The sequence below is a fragment of the Nicotiana tomentosiformis genome, chromosome 1 (genome assembly GCF_000390325.3).
Source record: "Nicotiana tomentosiformis chromosome 1, ASM39032v3, whole genome shotgun sequence".
Taxonomy (NCBI): Eukaryota; Viridiplantae; Streptophyta; class Magnoliopsida; order Solanales; family Solanaceae; genus Nicotiana; species Nicotiana tomentosiformis.
The window spans coordinates 53,005,837-53,024,583 of NC_090812.1; the positions used below are offsets into that span (position 1 = coordinate 53,005,837).

The 18,747-nt window shown below is 37.4% G+C and overlaps 1 protein-coding gene, 1 long non-coding RNA gene and 1 other non-coding gene across 3 annotated transcripts; 1 reads left to right on the top strand and 2 right to left on the bottom strand.

Moving 5' to 3' along the window:
- Positions 1-2,395: 2,395 nt before the first annotated feature.
- LOC108945209 (uncharacterized) lies at positions 2,396-5,684 on the bottom strand. Its single transcript, XR_001969345.3, has 2 exons — positions 4,451-5,684; positions 2,396-4,345 (listed from the first exon to the last, which is right to left on the bottom strand). It is a non-coding gene; the product is annotated as an uncharacterized lncRNA (long non-coding RNA).
- An 8,693-nt stretch (positions 5,685-14,377) lies between these two features.
- On the bottom strand, positions 14,378-14,848 carry LOC138906502 (uncharacterized). The gene has a single exon (XM_070195440.1). It carries the CDS (start codon positions 14,846-14,848, stop codon positions 14,378-14,380), a length of 471 nt encoding a protein of 156 aa, XP_070051541.1.
- Positions 14,849-15,819: 971 nt separating this feature from the next.
- LOC117276840 (small nucleolar RNA R71) lies at positions 15,820-15,926 on the top strand. The gene has a single exon (XR_004507098.1). It is a non-coding gene; the product is annotated as a small nucleolar RNA R71 (small nucleolar RNA).
- The last annotated feature ends 2,821 nt before the right edge of the window (positions 15,927-18,747 follow it).

The window sequence follows — 18,747 nt, forward strand, 5'->3', positions numbered from 1 at the left end:
CCAAACTCCCTTCCTTAATCACATCAATGTGTTTACTGAAAACAAGCAAGCAGGAAAAAACTCCTGCATATGAACTAACCCAATGATATTTAAAATTAGCTTCTATTGGTTTGATTTATCTTAAGGAATCAGGTTTTCTGATTATCAATTTTATTAATCACAGACATCAACCTTTGGAGCTATTACTTCAAAAGCAGATTGTTTTGATTGATTATGTTATAATCACTTATTATATAGTAACAGTTCTCATAATACAAACCAAACAGACCTAGTCACTTTATCAAAAAATAACATTTACAGCTATAGTCTTATTTCTCAAAAAAATTTATACTTCTCAATGACACGAAGAATCTAACAAAAATTATCATATCACAACAAAAAGAACTTGAAGGGGACGAAAGGTATACGCAATAGCAAATACAACCACGAAGTATCTGTTGAGGTTTTTGTTATTTAAGATGAAATAGTCTCAAAATGAGGGTGAATGAGAAATAGAGGAAAAATAAAATTTTGAGTAAAATTTTAAGTTTTCCCCTCTTGACAATGAGACATTGTCCCATATTGGAAGAGGAAAAGATTTTTGGTGGGTATATATATAATTGCTCTTCTTGTAGCTCTTAAAAAGTTAAGAAAAAAGCAAGTCTCGCGCCGTCGTCGTCGTCGCTTGCTCTGCTCGGCTTCAGCTTCGGATGGCCAAGTGCTTGCTCCACAAACAAGCTAGTGAAGAGACACACCAACAAAACTGAAAATGCTCAACTTTGGTTATACATTGCACTCCTTCCTCTCAACATTTCCATACGATTTTCTGTTAATTACTGTTTTATTATAACTTATATTTCTCAGAATTATTATTTACAAATATAGCAATATTAACGGTACTAACAGTATCCAGCTTGGCATGCACAAAAGATAGCAATAAAGTTTTGACATACAGCATGATACTTGGCTCGCAATCCCAGATGAGGCCAGGAAAAAAATTATTGACTTCGCTAATCACCACAGCGTGCACGAAACAAATAACAAGTTAAACAACAAACTTTCATCAGAAAAAGTATCACAACAGAAATCATAATTGCACTTCAGTTCTAGATCTGGAAACAGAACTCTTACTTTACACTATCTCATCAGAGCTCTCACTCACTATTTTCGCTCTATATTTACATACTGTATAAGCAAAGCTTGGCTCCTTCATTCTTCTACCTCTGCTTTATTATGAGTTGTCATTGTACTCAATTTGGAGGACGCTCCTCTATCGTCCATGTTAGCTTAGCAAGTCATGTATCTGAAGTAATAAAAAATTTAAACTCTTTTCTCTGATGAGAATAAAACTCAGAAAGAGCAAGAACAGAGAGATAGAGAGAAGCACAAACATTTCTTCATCCTAGCTTAGGCTTATCATTCTTTTCGAAGGAGCATACCATTGAGTTAATTAGTGAAAGAGCTTTGCTCTATACGCACACCAACCTGATATGCAGTAACAGTTTTTTTGTCAAGCACCTTTGCAAATTGCAAGAACGGATCTTGAAGTGGTAGGGATAGTACTATTAAGGAAATGCTAGAGGATTTTGGTATAAGGCTTTTATCTATACAATCATGATTATCCCGTGCATGTAATAGTAATAAAAACCACTTTATAGTTATCAATATTCCTTTTGTAATGAAGATTGAAGAGTAAATTTCAAGGAATAAGAGATGCAGGATCATCATGTCAAACAAACAAAGTTGTAGGGTTAAATTAAACTTGATGAAATTATTTTTACAGTATACTTCCACCAAGATTAAACCTTGGCTGGTATGGGTGCAGCTATTAGTGTCATACATTTTATACCACAGAAGTCTCCTAGCTACATCACAAGAAGCAATATAAATTTGCCAAAATCAAAAAGAAGGATTTGAAATGCAACTTATTGATAGGCCATGAACAGATTCAAAAGACACTACCCATCATATCCTTTATTATCTTTACCATCGTTCATGAAAAGATTTGACAAGTTCTGTTTCTTCGTCATTGCACAGGTCAGGAGAGGGGAGGGGAGGGGGAGGGGAAAGAGACTAATTAATATAACAAAAAGAAATCATGCACATGAAACGCGAAAAATAGCAATTCATCACTCTGGTGCAAATGCTCAGTCATTTTTAAGTTATAAAATGCTAGTGGAGTTATATTGAAAGTTTAAAACTTAGTTCCGATGAGAGTAAATACTTAAGTTTATTGGCCAAAGAACAAAACAGGAACTTACAAACGCAAACAAGCAGATTTAAAGACAAAGGATCTCTTAGTATGGAATTGTTAGCTAGTCGAAGGAGGGGTGCAGTGGCGCTTTCTTGTTTTTTTCCAAGAACTTTTAAAGCATGTATTTTAAATAACCAAATCGATCTGAACATTATACCAACATTTGTACTTGAAAGAGCCACTTGTTTACTTTTTTTTTTTTTTTTTTGAGACGTTATCATATTGTATATTATAATAAAAGCAGTACATAGGTTGTACTGAAACCATATTTACAAGTGAGTAGCCAAAAGAAAAAAACTTGGTCCTAAGGCCTAAAAAGATTCTAGGACATTTAGGATTGAAACAGTATCTTCTGCGTAGATCTGTTTACACCAAAAGTAAAAAAGCAAAACATAATTAAACTTAATCTTCTGCAAAGAGTTTCTTCTATCCTCAAAATATCTGGTATTCCTTTCTTTCCAGATTGTCCACCAAATACATGCCGGGATAGTTCTTCATCTATTTCTGTCTCTTGCTCCAGTTCCAACTTCATCCCAACTGAAAAGAACTTCAGTAATCTTACTAGGCATTATCCAAGCTATGCCCCTAAGATTAATAAATATCTTCCATAACTTGTCAGTTATCTTGCAATGTAAGAATAGATGGCTAACTGTCTCAACATCTTCTCTACATAAGTGACATCTTGAGCACAATTGAATCCCTCTCTTTATAAGATTGTCGTGTCAGAACAGCCTCCTTTGCTAGTAAGCAAGAAAAACATGCTACCTTATAGGGAATCTTTATTTTTCATATATGCTTCCAAGGCCAATTGTTAATCTGCTGGTTAGCTTGATTCAGGATCTTATATGCTGCATTCACCTTATAGATGCCACTGTTATGTCCCCGTCACCTTATTGTGTCCACCCCACTCTGTAATCCTATGAATCTTTCTAGATGTTTGTAGAAGTCAGTCTTTCTGGTCACCTCCCAATCATTCAAACTTCTTCTAAAAACAAGTGTCCATCCTTGGAGGACCACATTTCAGCTACTGTGTTGTGTTGATGTTATGCCAGAACATACATATCATGGTAGAAGTCCTTTAAGCATCCATCTCCCAACCAGTTATCTTTCCAGAGGGAGGTTTTATTGACATCTTGCACTTTGATGGATGAGTGGTTTTTTAGAATAGGCCAGAGTGACATGATAGATCTCCATAAGCTAACTCCATATGTTGTATTTACTTCCTTTGGTGTCCACTTGTCTTCACCATATTTGGCTTTGATCAGATTACCCCATAAGGTTTGGGGTTCTTGAGAATACCTCCATAGCCATTTCATCTTGAGAGCCTTGCTATGATCCTTCAAATTCCTGATGTCTAGTCCACCATGAGCTCTGCCAACTATAAGAGATTTCCACTTGACTAAGTGAAAAACCCTTTTTTCTCTGTTCCCTTGCCACAAAAAGTTAGTCTTAGTTTGTCCAATCTCCGTATGACTCCTGCAGGAATAGGGAAGAGCGACATCATATATGATGGGAGTGCATTTAAAACTGAGTTGATGAGGGTTAGTCTTCCTCCCATTGATAGGTACTGAGATTTCCATCTGGACAGCTTCTTCTTATACTTTTCAATAATATTGTTCCATATCTCTTTGGATTTAGATTTAGCACCCAAAGGCATGCCAAAATAGATAGTAGGTAGAGTTTCTACTTCACCTCCCAAGATTAGTGCCAATTGTTCCATATCAGGTACTTCATTTATTGGGTAAAGATGGCTCTTTTTCCAATTAACATGAAGTCCTAAAATCCCTTCAAACAGTACTAGAATAACTCTTTTTCCACTTGTTCACTTTTTTGCCTTCCACAAATACTTCAACTGGAGAACTTAAGATAACAAGAAACACAACAAATGATTATATCAAGAAAGAAGAAAATGGTACATCGTGAACAAATGATACTATCTGAAGTGGTCAAATATATGTCGGTTCCTCTAACCTATTTGTATCAGCCATAAAATTTTTGGCGAGGCAGAACAATAAGTTAACAATTTGCAGAAGAAATAAATCATAGATAGTTACTCACCACGATGTGTAAAGATAACAAGTTATTTGTCAGAAGAGCATCAATGCTTGCAACCTACAGTGCCGCAGAAAAGAAAGAATAAACGTAAGAGTCAATGTGATTGGCATAGTGAATTTTAGGAGTGGAAACTATAACAGCGGCAACTCAAAAGACCCTTACAGTTCTTACTGCCTTGTGGGATTGTTCTTGAATGTGGGGGCAACACTGAGGCACAAGGGGAATTTCAGCGTACATTGGGTTTGAACATCAGAAGAACATAAATGATAAAACTGTGTTACCAGTAGAGAGAGTAAAAAATCAGATAACAGCAGGACATGAGCAATTAATAAACTTAGAACAGATAGTTCTATTCTACCAACAACTAAGTTAGTATGTTGTTCAGTGATAGCGACTACAACTTTTATATTGTTTGAAAAGAACCAATTAGTTCTCTGCAGTGAAAATCATCCAGCTGACCAGAACTTTATTGCTATTAAATAGTGCACCTAATTTGTCATTAGTGAAATACAAAGTGCCAAATAGGTATAACAAACAACAGTAAAATCTTACTAATGGGGTCTGAGGAGGGTAGTGTGTATGCAGACCTTACCCCTACCCCGAAGAAGTAGAGAGACTGTTTCCGAAAGACCCTCGGCTCAAAAAAAAAAAAAAAAAGGACAAAAAGAGACAATATTAGTATCACAATTACAATCATAGGATAAATAGGAACACCATGAAATCCAGAAGAAAGATGCAAAGAAAGGGAGACAATATTAGTAAATATTAGTATCACCATAACAGTCATAAGAAAAATAGGAACACCATGAAATCTAGAAGAAAGATGTAAAAAATTAGGTATAGATCATTTAAAAATTAGTATGTTAATTTGTTAATCTGAATGCCTTTAAGGAAAATACGTGTTTTATTAATTAATCTGCTGAATAACACGATACTTAGAATCAAATATATTATTATAATTGAACAGTGTGATTAGACACCCCCTGATTTAGGAAGTCCTGTTTTCCTACTTTGAGTGGAAGAACATTGGTTAAAGCTTTAGTACCAAAAGAAAAAGATAATGTATGGAAAATTTTAAAGCAAACTGTAAATGAAATCAATACTCATAATGGAGAAATAGAAATTAAAATGTCATTGTACAAGGATAAACTCAGTATGCATCCTTAGAATGTATGAAGTGATAAGTCTGTTCTCTCTATATTAAACTGGTCAAAGTGTTTACCCACTACACGGAGAAATATAAGGAGGAGCCACAAAAAAATATTTCTGTTAGGAGTTCATCAACAACATTAAACCATACATGAAAACAGACATAATGAAGCAAAGACAAACTCAAGCATACAAACTCGAAATGCTAAAAGTTTAAAAAAATCAACAAACAAACCATAATGATATATGAACGACCGCCAAAGCACATGAATACAATCCTGAAAATAGAAGATATGGAACTTAAGAGCACAAACTACTCACCTGCAATTTAGAGCTAAATTTGGATAAGTTCTCAACAAGTGTTGGCTTCTATCATTCTCCATAAACTATAACAGACACATAGCCACAGCCAGTCCTTACGACGTGCTGTTTTTTTACTTAACTTCTTCTTCCAATTGAAATTTAGTTAGATTTTTGCCTATCCTTCTATTTTTGTTTTGCAAAATTTAACAAATGAGGAAAACAAATGTCCATTATCTACAAGATACCAAATCTTTCAAGTTTATCGTTAAAGGGAAGGGCTCTTCTAATTAGTATGATCTGCAAAGCACTACAGCAGAATAAATTTGGTTAGTTCCAGGGATCCCGGCAAAAAATATTCGTAAGCACCCATGATTATTTAAAAAATCATTTACTCTTAAGTTCATTCTCAGTGGTGTTCGCTTTATAGTCCTACTCTTGTTGAAGGAAGTAAGTGTGGGAGCATTTTCAAAATTTAAATAGCCGAGTGTCTTTGGTCTATTCCAATTTCCACTCTCTTGATTTTGGGTAAGTGGCATAAGTCAAGTACCAAGTGTCATAGGATACATAACACTTGTCTCTTTGCTATGGAAAGTTTTTGACAAGTAGAAGAACATTTGTCATTTTCTTACATAATTCTTATAACTATAAATACCCACTTCCTATATCATCCCAATATACCAACAAATATTTTGTTCTCTCATGATTAGTAATCATCACTACAAGCCTTCTCTTTTTTCAATTACGCCTAACCTTTTGTGTGTTCCAATTTATTTTATAACCTGTGTTTATTTCCTCATTCCAAACTTGCTGGTATTATTTAATTTTGCTGATTCCTGTATCCTCTAAATAAATAGAGATTGGCTTGTTTAATCTCGGGGAAACATTTTACATTGCTGAAATAGTTTATTAGGACAGTGTCCAGCACGACTCAAGCCAATTCGTGTATCTGCTTACAAATAATATTATTGCAGTATTATTATCGTTATTTTGCGGTGTCATTTCCCTACAATCTAAGAAACTATGGCAAGTAATATTACTACGGAAATTTTTGATGGTGCCACCAATTTTGGTATTGTCTCCGTTGCTACTGTTCCAGCTGTCCTGCCATGATGTTTGGTTATAATTATATATTTTTTGTGCCTTACATACCTTACATTTTGATACTTTAATGCTAAATTATATTATATTTGTTTAATTAAGTATATTTTATGTGCAGATACTTTGAAGATGAAATTGCGAAGCAGATAGACTATTTTGACCAAGAGATGACGTGATTAGTTGAAGTAATTGACAGAAGAGCTCATTGTGTTTGGCTCATGGGAAGTTCTCCTAATTGATTACAATATAGTGGGCAGTAATGATGTGCTCATTATGACATAATATTATGGTGACATAATTATGGGAGACATAAAAATGGAAGAATAATGAAAGTAAACTTAAGGAGATTACCTGGGACAAAGTCACGTTACAGCATATGCGTTTGAAGCAGCCAAGCGGCGCGTGATTGTTTTCTCGCGACAAGCATCGCGTCGCGCAGCCCAGCGCGAGAAAAGCTGGGGCGTTACGCGGGTCCAGTTTTGAAATTATTTTTGTTTCTTTTTTGTTTTGGACAGTGTTATTTCGTCTAGGCCTTTTCCATACACATATAAATAGTCATTAAATATCATTCTTAGGAAAAACTTTTGATGAACTTTAGACGAAGGGAGAGCACGGAGCCGCCTTGGAGGCCGGAATTCATCAAATTCCATCTTTCTTTCATCAAACTTAGTAATCTTTACTTTTTCTTGATGATTTGTTATTTTGCTACCATGTCTATGTGGAGCTAAACTTCATATTTTAGGGTTGTGGTTGTCATGAATATTGAAGTTTATTAATTATATTATTGTTAATTCGAGTTATCATCTTTGGTTGTTTCTCTAATTCTGTGCATAATTGCTTAATTGTTTGGCCAACAGTTGAGTTCTATTTACTACCTATGCTATGCTTGGGAAAGTCGCGCTTAAATTAGAGTAGAATTGGAGAGAGATTGTATCTGAACCCGTGGCTCGGGAAAAGATTTCGCTGTTAGGATAGGCATATACTTAACAGTCTTGCTTAGTTGAATACCGTATTATATTCATTCATGATAGATTCAAGACCATAGGAATATAAGGTTGATATATTATGGATAGACGGATAGTATTGTGGGAACATGCTATTTATATAAACGATCCGGTCAACTAGCAATCATAGATAATTTGGATTAACATGTGTAATTACGAACTCAATAGGATTGATAAACCGACAACAACCCTGGAATCTATATCTCCCTTGGTTACGTGTTTGAATTTCACAATAGTAGTTGTAATAGAAAAACCAAATTTTTGATTATCTTGGACAGTTAATTGATTTTAGTTTGCTTAGTTAACGATTAGTCTAAGTCTCTGTGGGTTCAATATCCGACTTTCGAGTCACTTTATTACTTGACGGTCACGTATACTTGCATGTACTTGGGGAACCAACAAGCTTTTGGCGCCGTTGCCGGGGACTTAGTTATTAATTGTTTATCTAAGTTAAGCTTTTAATTGATTTCTGTTCAAGTTTTAAATTTTTCTATTTAGTTATTTTTCTAGATTAGACTTTTACTTTTATCTTTATAGGTTTTGTTTATTTTTTTCTTTTTGTAATTTTTTTTATTTTTATAACAATTTGATCTTTCTCTTAGTGTGTTCATAGTTCTCTCAACATGACATCTAGGGATGAAATATCCGGAGGTAAGGTTATTGATGAAGACGCTTGGTTGACGGAAGACTTTTATGGCCCGTCTTTTTGGGCTTGTCATGACTTGAACTCTGGGAGGTCTGAATTTGAATATGGGAGTAAGGGTTGGTATTGGGACGAATATTCACGATTAAGGGAATATGAGGAACGGCGTTATCTTCTAACAAAGTTGGTGAATGACTGGTCGAAGGAGAGAGTTGATCTTGCACAAGAAATTGACAAGTTTGGCTTGGTTTTGCAAAACTTGGATGCAGATTTGAGTGCAAAGGTTGATGCGTTCAATGACCAATAATTTAATGATGAGTTGTGTGATATATGCGCCAAAAACTTGTTGGTTCCCCAAGTACACGCAAATATACGTGGTCGTCAAGTAATAAAGTGACTCGAAAGTCAGATGTCGAACCCACAAAGACTTAGATCAATTGTCAACTAAGCAAACTAAAATCAGTTAATTGTCCAAGATATTTACGAGTGAATTTTTTCTATTAATCTACTGTTGCGGAAATTAAACAAGTAACAACTAAATTATCAAGAATGCAAATATGTACGATGACATTTTACTTCAGAGGAGATGAAAATTCCAGGGTTGTGGTTGGTTTATCAATCCTATTAAGTTCAATAATCACACTTATTAATCCAGATTATCTATGGTTGCTTATTAACCGGATCTATGAATAGCATGTTCCCACAATACTACTTGCTTGTCCACAATATATCAATCATATATTCCTATGGTATTGAGTCTATCATGAAAGAATATAATACGGTATTTAATTAAGCAAGACTGTTAGGTATATTCCTATCCTAACCGCGAAATCGTTCCTCCGAGCCACGGGTTCAGAAACAAGCTCTCTCTAATTCTATTCTAATCTAAACATGGCTTTCCCAAGCATAGCATAGATAGTAAGGTGAATTTGTAGCTACAACAATTCACAAGTTAAAACTAGAATTAAAGAAACAACCACAAGATGATAATCCGAATTAACGAAGATATAATTAATAAACGTTAATATTCATATCAACCACAACCCTAGAACTAGAGTGCTTAGCCACTCATGTTCGTAGTAATAATTTTCTAAGTATTTTGCAAAAATAAATTACAAAGAAAAGATAAAGGAATGAAAAACTCTATGATTTTCTCCTTCAAAAATTATTCCATGTGACGTTCTTGCCTCCGGTCACAAAACCTCCCTAAAAATGATATTTAATGACTATTTATATGTGTAGGGAAAAAGCCTAGACGAAATAATCAAGTCTAAAACCAAACAGGAGACAAAATAGGCTTCTAAAATCCGGAACACGCTCGCTACAGGCCTCGCGGCGCGAGGCAAAATGCGAGCTTCACCTCGCTATACACTGTGCGTCGCCAGCTTCACTACGCGGAACCTCTCGCTTTTTCAAAACAGTGCACCTTTCTCCTTATTTCATTAGTTCTACTCAAAAGCCAAACCAGCACCCCACACTTTAACTTTTACAAAGTTCATTACAATTCAAGTGCTCATGAGAGGTTAAAAGGTTCAAATAGATGGTTAATTCAAACAAATGGGTAAGGCTTGTAATGTGGTTGCCAAAGAAACAGGATTACAGGCTCAAAGGGGTTAACTATGATCCATAACAATTAGGCGGGTAAACTATATATATATTTGGCTCAACAAAGAAACCCCTATATCACTTCCAAGACTGAACAAAACTACTATGCAATGCACAAGCCCAAACACACGGGGTAAGTTCTAGACATCAAATGCAATGCACAAAATAACACACAAACCTCCCACATACATGGCACATAACTCACTCAGGATTGGATTCATCAAGACACTCTAGTCAAAGCAGTTAAGTAAATTTAAGATTATACAGTTTAAGGTACTTATACAAGAGTCAAAAACTGAGCCTAAGCGTCACAACCAAAGTACTCACTATTCTCAAGGCATAACAAAGTCAAGAGATATTGCTTCAATTCAATTCATCTCACAATGGCTCCTACTCCTAAAAAAATAAAACTAACTACACACGGTTCAAACAAAACCCTTGGAAAAGAACCGCGGCACAAAGAAAAACCAAGGGGGAATTACTATACTACCTACAAAGAAAATATTTTTGTCCTTTTTCTTTAGATTTAAATCCCTCAAGAAAACTGTCTAGGAGTTCCATCATCGGGAATAACCCAATTTTACTACTTTTTTCTTCTTTCATAGCTACTAAATTACGAAAACACTACACAACTACGGAAAAAAAAGAGTTAACATTTTTCTAACATCCTACTACTAATTATCTAGAGAATTCTTCCACCCCACACTTAAAAGAGTGCAGTGTCCCCAATGCACAACTAAAGAAAAATAATAATGAGGGTGGACAAGAAACTCCCTGAGAGGCCAAAGGCCGAAGCAATAGCGGCTCACCGGATACTCAGACTTCCCCCAGGCATGGTCCTTTATGTGGTCACCCCACACTTAGTTCTCACCATCTAACTCGCTTTTGCACACTTCCACTGGCTTTGCCTCCTATGCTTATAATCTTGCAAAACAAAAACAAACATAAAAGAAAGCAGTAAAGATGGGTTGCCTCCCAACAAGCGCCTGATTTAACATCACGGCACGACATAGACTCTCGTCTAATCATTGGCAAGTAACACCTTCAACTTCTGACGATCAAAGTCACCTCCATAATAGTGCTTTACTCTTTGTCCGTTCACTAAGAACGTTCTCTCACCACCTAAGACGCGCAGCTCAATTGCACCATGTGGAGTGACTCTCACTACCTCAAACGAGACCGACCATCTAAATTTGAGCTTCCCCGAAAAGAGTCTTAACCTTGAATTGAACAAGATAACCAATTGGCCCGGTTCGAACTCGCGATGGTGGATATGCTTATCATGCCAGCGCTTCGTCTTTTCTTTATATAACTTGGCATTCTCATACGCATGCAAGCGAAACTCATCAAGCTTGTTCAATTGCATCACCCGCTTTCTACCCGCTAAGTCTGCATCAAAGTTCAGCTTCTTTATTGCCCAATAGGCCTTGTGCTCAAGTTCCACCGATAAATGGCATGCTTTCCCATAAACTCGCTTGTAAGGGGAGGTTTCGATTGGAGTTTTGTATGCTGTCCGGTATGACCATAGAGCATCATCAAGCTTTGCAGCCTAATCTTTCCTACTTGCACTAACCGTCTTCTCCAGAATCTGCTTTATCTCTCTATTTGACACTTCAATTTGTCCACTAGTCTGAGGATGGTAAGCGGTCGCAACCTTATGTTTGACCCCGTATTTCGCTAAGATATTGTCCAATAGCTTGTTACAGAAATGGGTGCCCTCATCACTAATCATCACTCTCGGAGTGCCGAACCTTGTAAAGATATGCTTTTTCAGAAACTTGACCACAACCTTGGCATCATTGGTAGGAAGAGCTATGGCCTCCACCCACTTCGACACATAGTCAACGGCTACCAAAATGTACTTACACCCACTGGATGAGGGAAACGGACCCATAAAATCAATTCCCCAAACATCAAAAATTTCAACCTCTATAATACCGTGCAATGGGATCTCATGCCTTTTCGTAATTGTTCCGGTTCTCTGGCACCTATCACATCTCCTCACGAACTCATGGGCATCTTTAAACACCTTAGGCTAATAAAAACCCGATTGCAACACCTTAGCTGCTGTTTTGTCACCCTCATAATGACCACCATAAGGCGATGCATGGCATTCATGTAAGATAGCATTTATTTCAGATTCGGGCACACATCTTCTCATTAACTGATCAATATAAGATTTGAACAGAAATGGCTCATCCCACACATATGACCTCATATCTCGCAAGAACTTCTTTTTAGCATAAGGTTCAAGATCAGGTGGCATCTCTCCACTTGCCAGATAGTTCACAAAATCTATATACCATGGCACCTTCCCAGCAGTAATGGCCAACAATTGCTCATCCGATAATATTTCCTTGATGACATCTCCCTCAACTACATAATTCTGAGTTTCTAACCTGGATAAGTGATCAGCCACTTGATTCTCTATTCCTTTACGGTCTCGGATCTCCAAATCAAATTCCTGCAAGAGTAAAACCCAACGGATTAGCCTTGGTTTGGCATCTTTCTTTTCAAACAAATACCTGATGGCTGCATGATCTGTGTAGACGATGACTTTGGTGCCAACCAAATAGGCCCGAAATTTATCGAACGCCCACACTACAACAAGCAACTCCTTTTCTGTCATAGTATAATTATTTGAGCGGGAGTGAGAGTCTTGCTTGCGTAGTAAATGGAGTGAAATATTTTGCTCCTCCTCTGGCCCAATATGGCCCTTATTGCACCGTCACTGGCGTCACAAATCAGCTCAAATGGCTCGTTCCAGTCAGAAGCCACTATGATTGGTGCACTCACTAACTTCTTTTTTAGCTCCTCGAATGCTTTCAGACAAGCATCATCAAACCTGAACGACACATCCTTCTCTAACAACCTACACAAAGGAGAAGAAATTTTTGAGAAATCCTTTATAAATCGGCGATAAAAACCTGCATGTCCCAGAAAACACCTAACTCCTTTCACTGTAATCGGTGGTGGCAACTTTTCAATTGCTTCCACCTTAGCCTTGTCAACTTCCAGTCCATTTTCGGACACCTTGTGTCCCAGCACTATACCTTCACGTACCATAAAATGACACTTTTCCCAATTCAGTACCAGATTAGTCTCCTCACACCTCGCAAGCACTTTAGCAAGATTGGTCAAGCATTCATCAAAAGAAGGACCAAACACAGAAAAATCATCCATAAAAACCTCCACAAATCGTTCCACCATATCGGTGAAAATAACGATCATACACCTTTAAAAAGTCGCAGGTGCATTACACAACCCGAATGGCATTCTCTTAAATGCATAAATGCCATGAGTGCACGTAAAAGTGGTCTTTTCTTGATCTTCCGGGGCAATAGCAATCTGATTATATCCCGAATAGCCGTCAAGGAAACAATAGTATTCATGTCCGGCTAACCTGTCAAGCATTTGATCAATGAAGGGGAGCGGGATGTGATCTTTTCGTGTAGCATTGTTCAACTTCCTATAGTTTATGCATATTCGCCAACCAGTCACAGTCCTAGTTGGGACTAATTCATTTTATTCATTTACTACAATAGTCATACCCTCCTTTTTAGGTACACATTGAACAGGGCTTACCCACTTGCTATCGGAGATAGAAAATACTATACCTACCTCGAGCCACTTAATTACTTCTTTTCTTACCACCTCTTTCATGATTGGATTTAGGCGGTATTGATGCTCTATGCTAGGCTTGTGTCCCTCCTCCATGAGTATTTTGTGCATGCAGAATGCAGGGCTAATACCTTTTATGTCAGACACTATCCAACCAATGGCATGATTGTGCTCCCTCATCACCCTTAAGAGCTTTTCTTCCTGCAAATTAGACAAATGAGAAGAAACAATCACATGTAAAGTGTTAGAATTTCCCAAATATGCATAATAAAGATGAGATGGTAAGGGTTTAAGTTTCAATTTTGGGGCCTCCTCAACTAAGGGTTTAGGAGGCGGGCCGATTGGCCTATCCAGAGGCTCAAATTGGATTCTTTCTCGTATGTATTCACACGATGCATCCATAATTTGCAATATCTCCTCAACCTCTTCTTCAAGTTCCAAGTGATTGAACAACATCAATGCATTTTCTAGTGCATCTTCTTTAAACGCACTTGGCTCTACGGCTAGTTCATTTATCTCCACCACCGAAATCATGGCCAGGTCCTCGTAATGAAGAGGCAACTGAATGGCTCGATATACATTGAAGACTGCTTCTTCATTGTCCACCCTCAGGATCATCTTTCTTTCTCGGACTTTGATAATTGCATCTCCAGTGGCCAAAAGAGGTCATCCCAAGATGATAGGAACTAACTCATCAGCCACGTAATCTAGGATGATAAAATCTGCAGGAAAAATAAACTTCCCAATCTGCAGCAAGACGTCCTCAATTACCCCCTCAAGATAAACATAAGATCTATCAACTAACTGTAGCATCACCGTGGTGGGTCTCGGGGCTCCTAAGCCCAATTGTTTGAATACTGACAACGGCATCAGATTGATACTTGCACCCAAATCACACAAGGCTCTACCCACATCAAATTCACCAATCCTCACGGGGATGGTAAAACTACCCGGATCCTTAAGCTTTTGTGGAAGCTTATGTTGAATCCTGGAAGTGCACTCCTTAGTAAGTTCTACGGTCTCAAACTCAGTTAACCTCCTTTTATTTGCCACTGTGTCCTTAATATATTTTGCATAGTTTGGGACCTCACGGAGCATGTCCACCAAAGGGATGTTCAAGTGTATCTGCTTCAGCATATCTAGGAATTTGTGAAACATGTGGTCTTAATTCTTCTTTCTCAATCTTTGAGGAAAAGGGTGGTGGCACCCTCTGTGATATTTGCTCAGGCTCTGTTTTGTTTCTCTCATCTACCTCTACAGGTTTTGGCACTCTTTCTTCTTAAAGCCCAGACTGCTCCTTTTTCTTCTTAGGCACTTCTACTAACTCTCTCCCATTTCTCAGTGTCACTGCATTAACTTGAGTATTTTTCTCTGTATTGCTTGGAAGAGCTCTAGTAGGTCTAGTATTCTGATTGTTAGCCATTTGCCCAAACTGCCTCTCTATATTTCTGAATTATGTGAGCAATTATTGATTCTCAGCCTTGACTTGTTGATTCTCAGCCATAACTTTCTGATTGTCTATCAAGAGCTTTTTCATCATGTCAGTCAAACTCTCATCTGCTTGTTGTGGAGGTTGAGGTGGATAATTGTAATTTGCTTGAGGTCTGGTATTCTGATTTCCACCCGAAAAGAAGTTAGGATGATTCCTCCAGTTTGGATTGTATGTGTTACCATATTGAGCATGTTGATTCATCGGCCCTCTAGCTTGTTGCCCCACATAGTAGATTGATTCAGGATTCACGGGACATATGTCACTTGTGTGGCCTTCACCACATAACTCGCAGCAAGTAGACATCTGTTGCACATGTTGCATCTACTGTGCGTGGTGCGTTGTCATTTTATTCATCTGATTCGCTAATCTCGCTATATCTTCCATCATTGCTGAGAAATCATCAAGCTCGATCATACCTGCTGCCTTTTGTTTAAGTGCTCTTCGTGGTTCCCCATCTCCTTGCCAATTATTATCATTAACAGTGAAATTGTTTAGCAGGATCTGGATCTCACTATACGGTCTTGCCATGCAACTACCCCCAAATATTGAGTCAAGATTCATCTTTGATGCCTCGTCCAACCCATCAACGAAAGTATGAACCAACACCTCATCAGTCTGACAATGGTGTGGGCAGTCTATGAGTAGCTTCTTGTATCTTTCCCAAGCTTGTCAAAGAGTCTCACCATCTTGTTGTTGAAACCCAAGAATCTGGCTCCTTAGCGACTTTGTCTTCTTCGTGGGAAAAAACTTGATTAAGAATTTCCTTGCTAGATCATCCCAATTGTGGATTGAGTTCGCGGGCTCTTTTTGTAACCATTCCTTAGCGTCCCCCATCAGTGAAAAGGGAAAGAATTTCAGTCTGACATAGTCCTTGGAAATGTTCGGATAATTGTAAGTGTCTGTAATTTCCAGGAAGTTCTGAATGTGCCTATGCGGGTCTTCATGAGATAGACCCATATATTGCCTCATGGATTGAATCAGTTGTACCATGTACTGTTTGAGTTCAAAGTGACCCATGATATCAGGCTTCACAATCACCTGAGTCATAAGAGCCAGATTAAGCCTTGCAGCCTCTATCACCAGACGCTCTTCATTACCTGCCATCTCTATTGGATGTGGTTGAACTACGATGTCCAACTCTCTTTCACTTCTAGTTCTAGCTTCGACTTCCCTCCTCACTCTATGAAGTGTTCGTTCGATTTCAGGATCAAGAGGAAGGAGATTATTTGCACTTCTACTCCTCCGCATTCAAGAGAAGAGCCCGCGTTATCACAAATAAAGCAAACTAAAAATTAAAACTTGAAAAAATAACGAATAAAAGCTTAACTCAAATAAACAATCAATAACTAAGTCCCCGGCAACGGCGCCAAAAAACTTGTTGGTTCCCTAAGTACACGCAAGTATATATGGTCGTCAAGTAATAAAGTGACTCGAAAGTTGGATGTCAAACCCACAGAGACTTAGATCAATTGTCAACTAAGCAAACTAAAATCAGTTAATTGTCCAAGATATTTACGAGTGATATTTTTCTATTAATCTACTGTTGCGGAAATTAAATAAGTAACATGATAACGACTAGGTCGGGAATCCAAACTAGAGTAAGAGTTTGAAAAGTAAATGCGGAAGCAATAACAATAAGGAATTGAACAACTACAACTAAAGTGCAGAAAATAAAGGATATGGGAAAATTCAAGGAAAGAATTCCAAGAACTTCCAAGAACGCAAGTTCTATAGCCTTGACAAGATCAAAGCAATAACGTCTTGATTTATTGAAGAAATCAAACGCCTTTACTTAAAAGTAAATCAAAACAATAGATTCGAATCTTGACCACTTTACGAGTAACTTGAGACAACAATTAATAACTAGTATTAATCGCCTTCTAAGAATACCACAAAGGAATCAAAGATATCATAATAGAAAAGTAATCTTACTCCCTTGAACTATGAACTAGTAAAGGTTAAAAGATAAATCTCAAAGCACAAATAACAAAGGTTCAAAAGAACTCTCAAAGTATGATATACTTAATCAATAATAAAGTGTCTCAATGAATGAGAAGAACTCCTTATTTATAGGAGTACTAAGGCATAAAAAGTCCTTAAAATTAGGTATGGTGGCTGCTAAGGCATAAAAAGTCATTACAATTAGGTAGGGTAGTTGCTAAGGAGTAAGAAAAGTCATTAAAATTAGGTGGGGGGAGGCCAAATCCCTTTGGGCAGATTTAGACCTTAAAACTACTAGTTTGAGCCATTGGTTTGGACTCCAATTGGGATCCTTTTGAAACACCCCCCTTTGGACCTCTTTTAAGCTCATTTTGAGCCCCTTTGGTGGACTTCAAGGGCTAATTTGGTAGCCCAATCTTCCTCCTCTTGGACTTCAATTTGGATCACTAAATAATTGTAAAACTTGGATAATTCATCTACTTTGGGCTTGAGCTCTTCCTCTACAGTTAAAAGCTTTTTTATTTGCCATTGAAGTCCAGCAACCTTAGTCTGCAACTCTTTAGCTTGAGATCTTGTAAATGGCCTTGGAGTTTCCAAAACCCTATCCTTGTCCTTGATGCTATCATAACAACTAAATTATCAAGAATGCAAATGTGTACGATGAGATTTTACTTCAGAGGAGATGAAAATTCCAGGGTTGTGGTTGGTTTATCAATCCTATTAAGTTCAATAATCACACTCGTTAATCCAGATTATCTATGGTTGCTAATTAATCGGATTGTTTATATGAATAGCATGTTCCCACAATACTACTCGCATGTCTACAATATATCAATTCTATATTCCTATGGTATTGAGTCTATCATGAACGAATATAATACGGTATTCAATTAAGCAAGACTGTTAGGTATATTCTTATCCTAACCGCGAAATTGTTCCCCCGAGCCACGGGTTCAGAAATAAGCTCTCTCTAATTCTACTCTAATCTAAACATGGCTTTCCCAAGCATAGCATAGATAGTAAGGTGAATTGGTAGCTACAACAATTCACAAGTTAAAAATAGAATTAAAGAAACAACCACAAGATGATAATCAGAATTAACAAAGATGTAATTAATAAACGTTAATATTCATGTCAACCACAACCCTAGAACTAGAGTGCTTAGTCACTCATGTTCGTAGTAACAATTTTTCAAGTATTTTGCATAAACAAATTACAAAGAAAAGATAAAAGAATGAAGAACTCTATGATTTTCTCCTCCAAAGGTTTTTTCACGTGATGTTCTTGCCTCCGGTCGCAAAACTCCCACTAAAAATAGCGTTTAATGACTATTTATATGTGTAAGAAAAAAGCCTAGACGAAATAACCAAGTCCAAAATCAAAAAGGAGACAAAATAGGCTTTTAAAATCCGAAACACGCTCGCTACAGGTCTCGCGGCGCGAGGCAAAATGTGAACTTCACCTCGCTGTACACTGTGTGTTGCCAGCTTCACTGTGCGGAACCTCTCGCAACAGACCTTGCCTCGCGAGGTTAAACGCGAGGAATGAGTCTCGCGCCGCCTGCTCCTCTACTTCAATTCAATTTTGATTTCACACTTTTGCC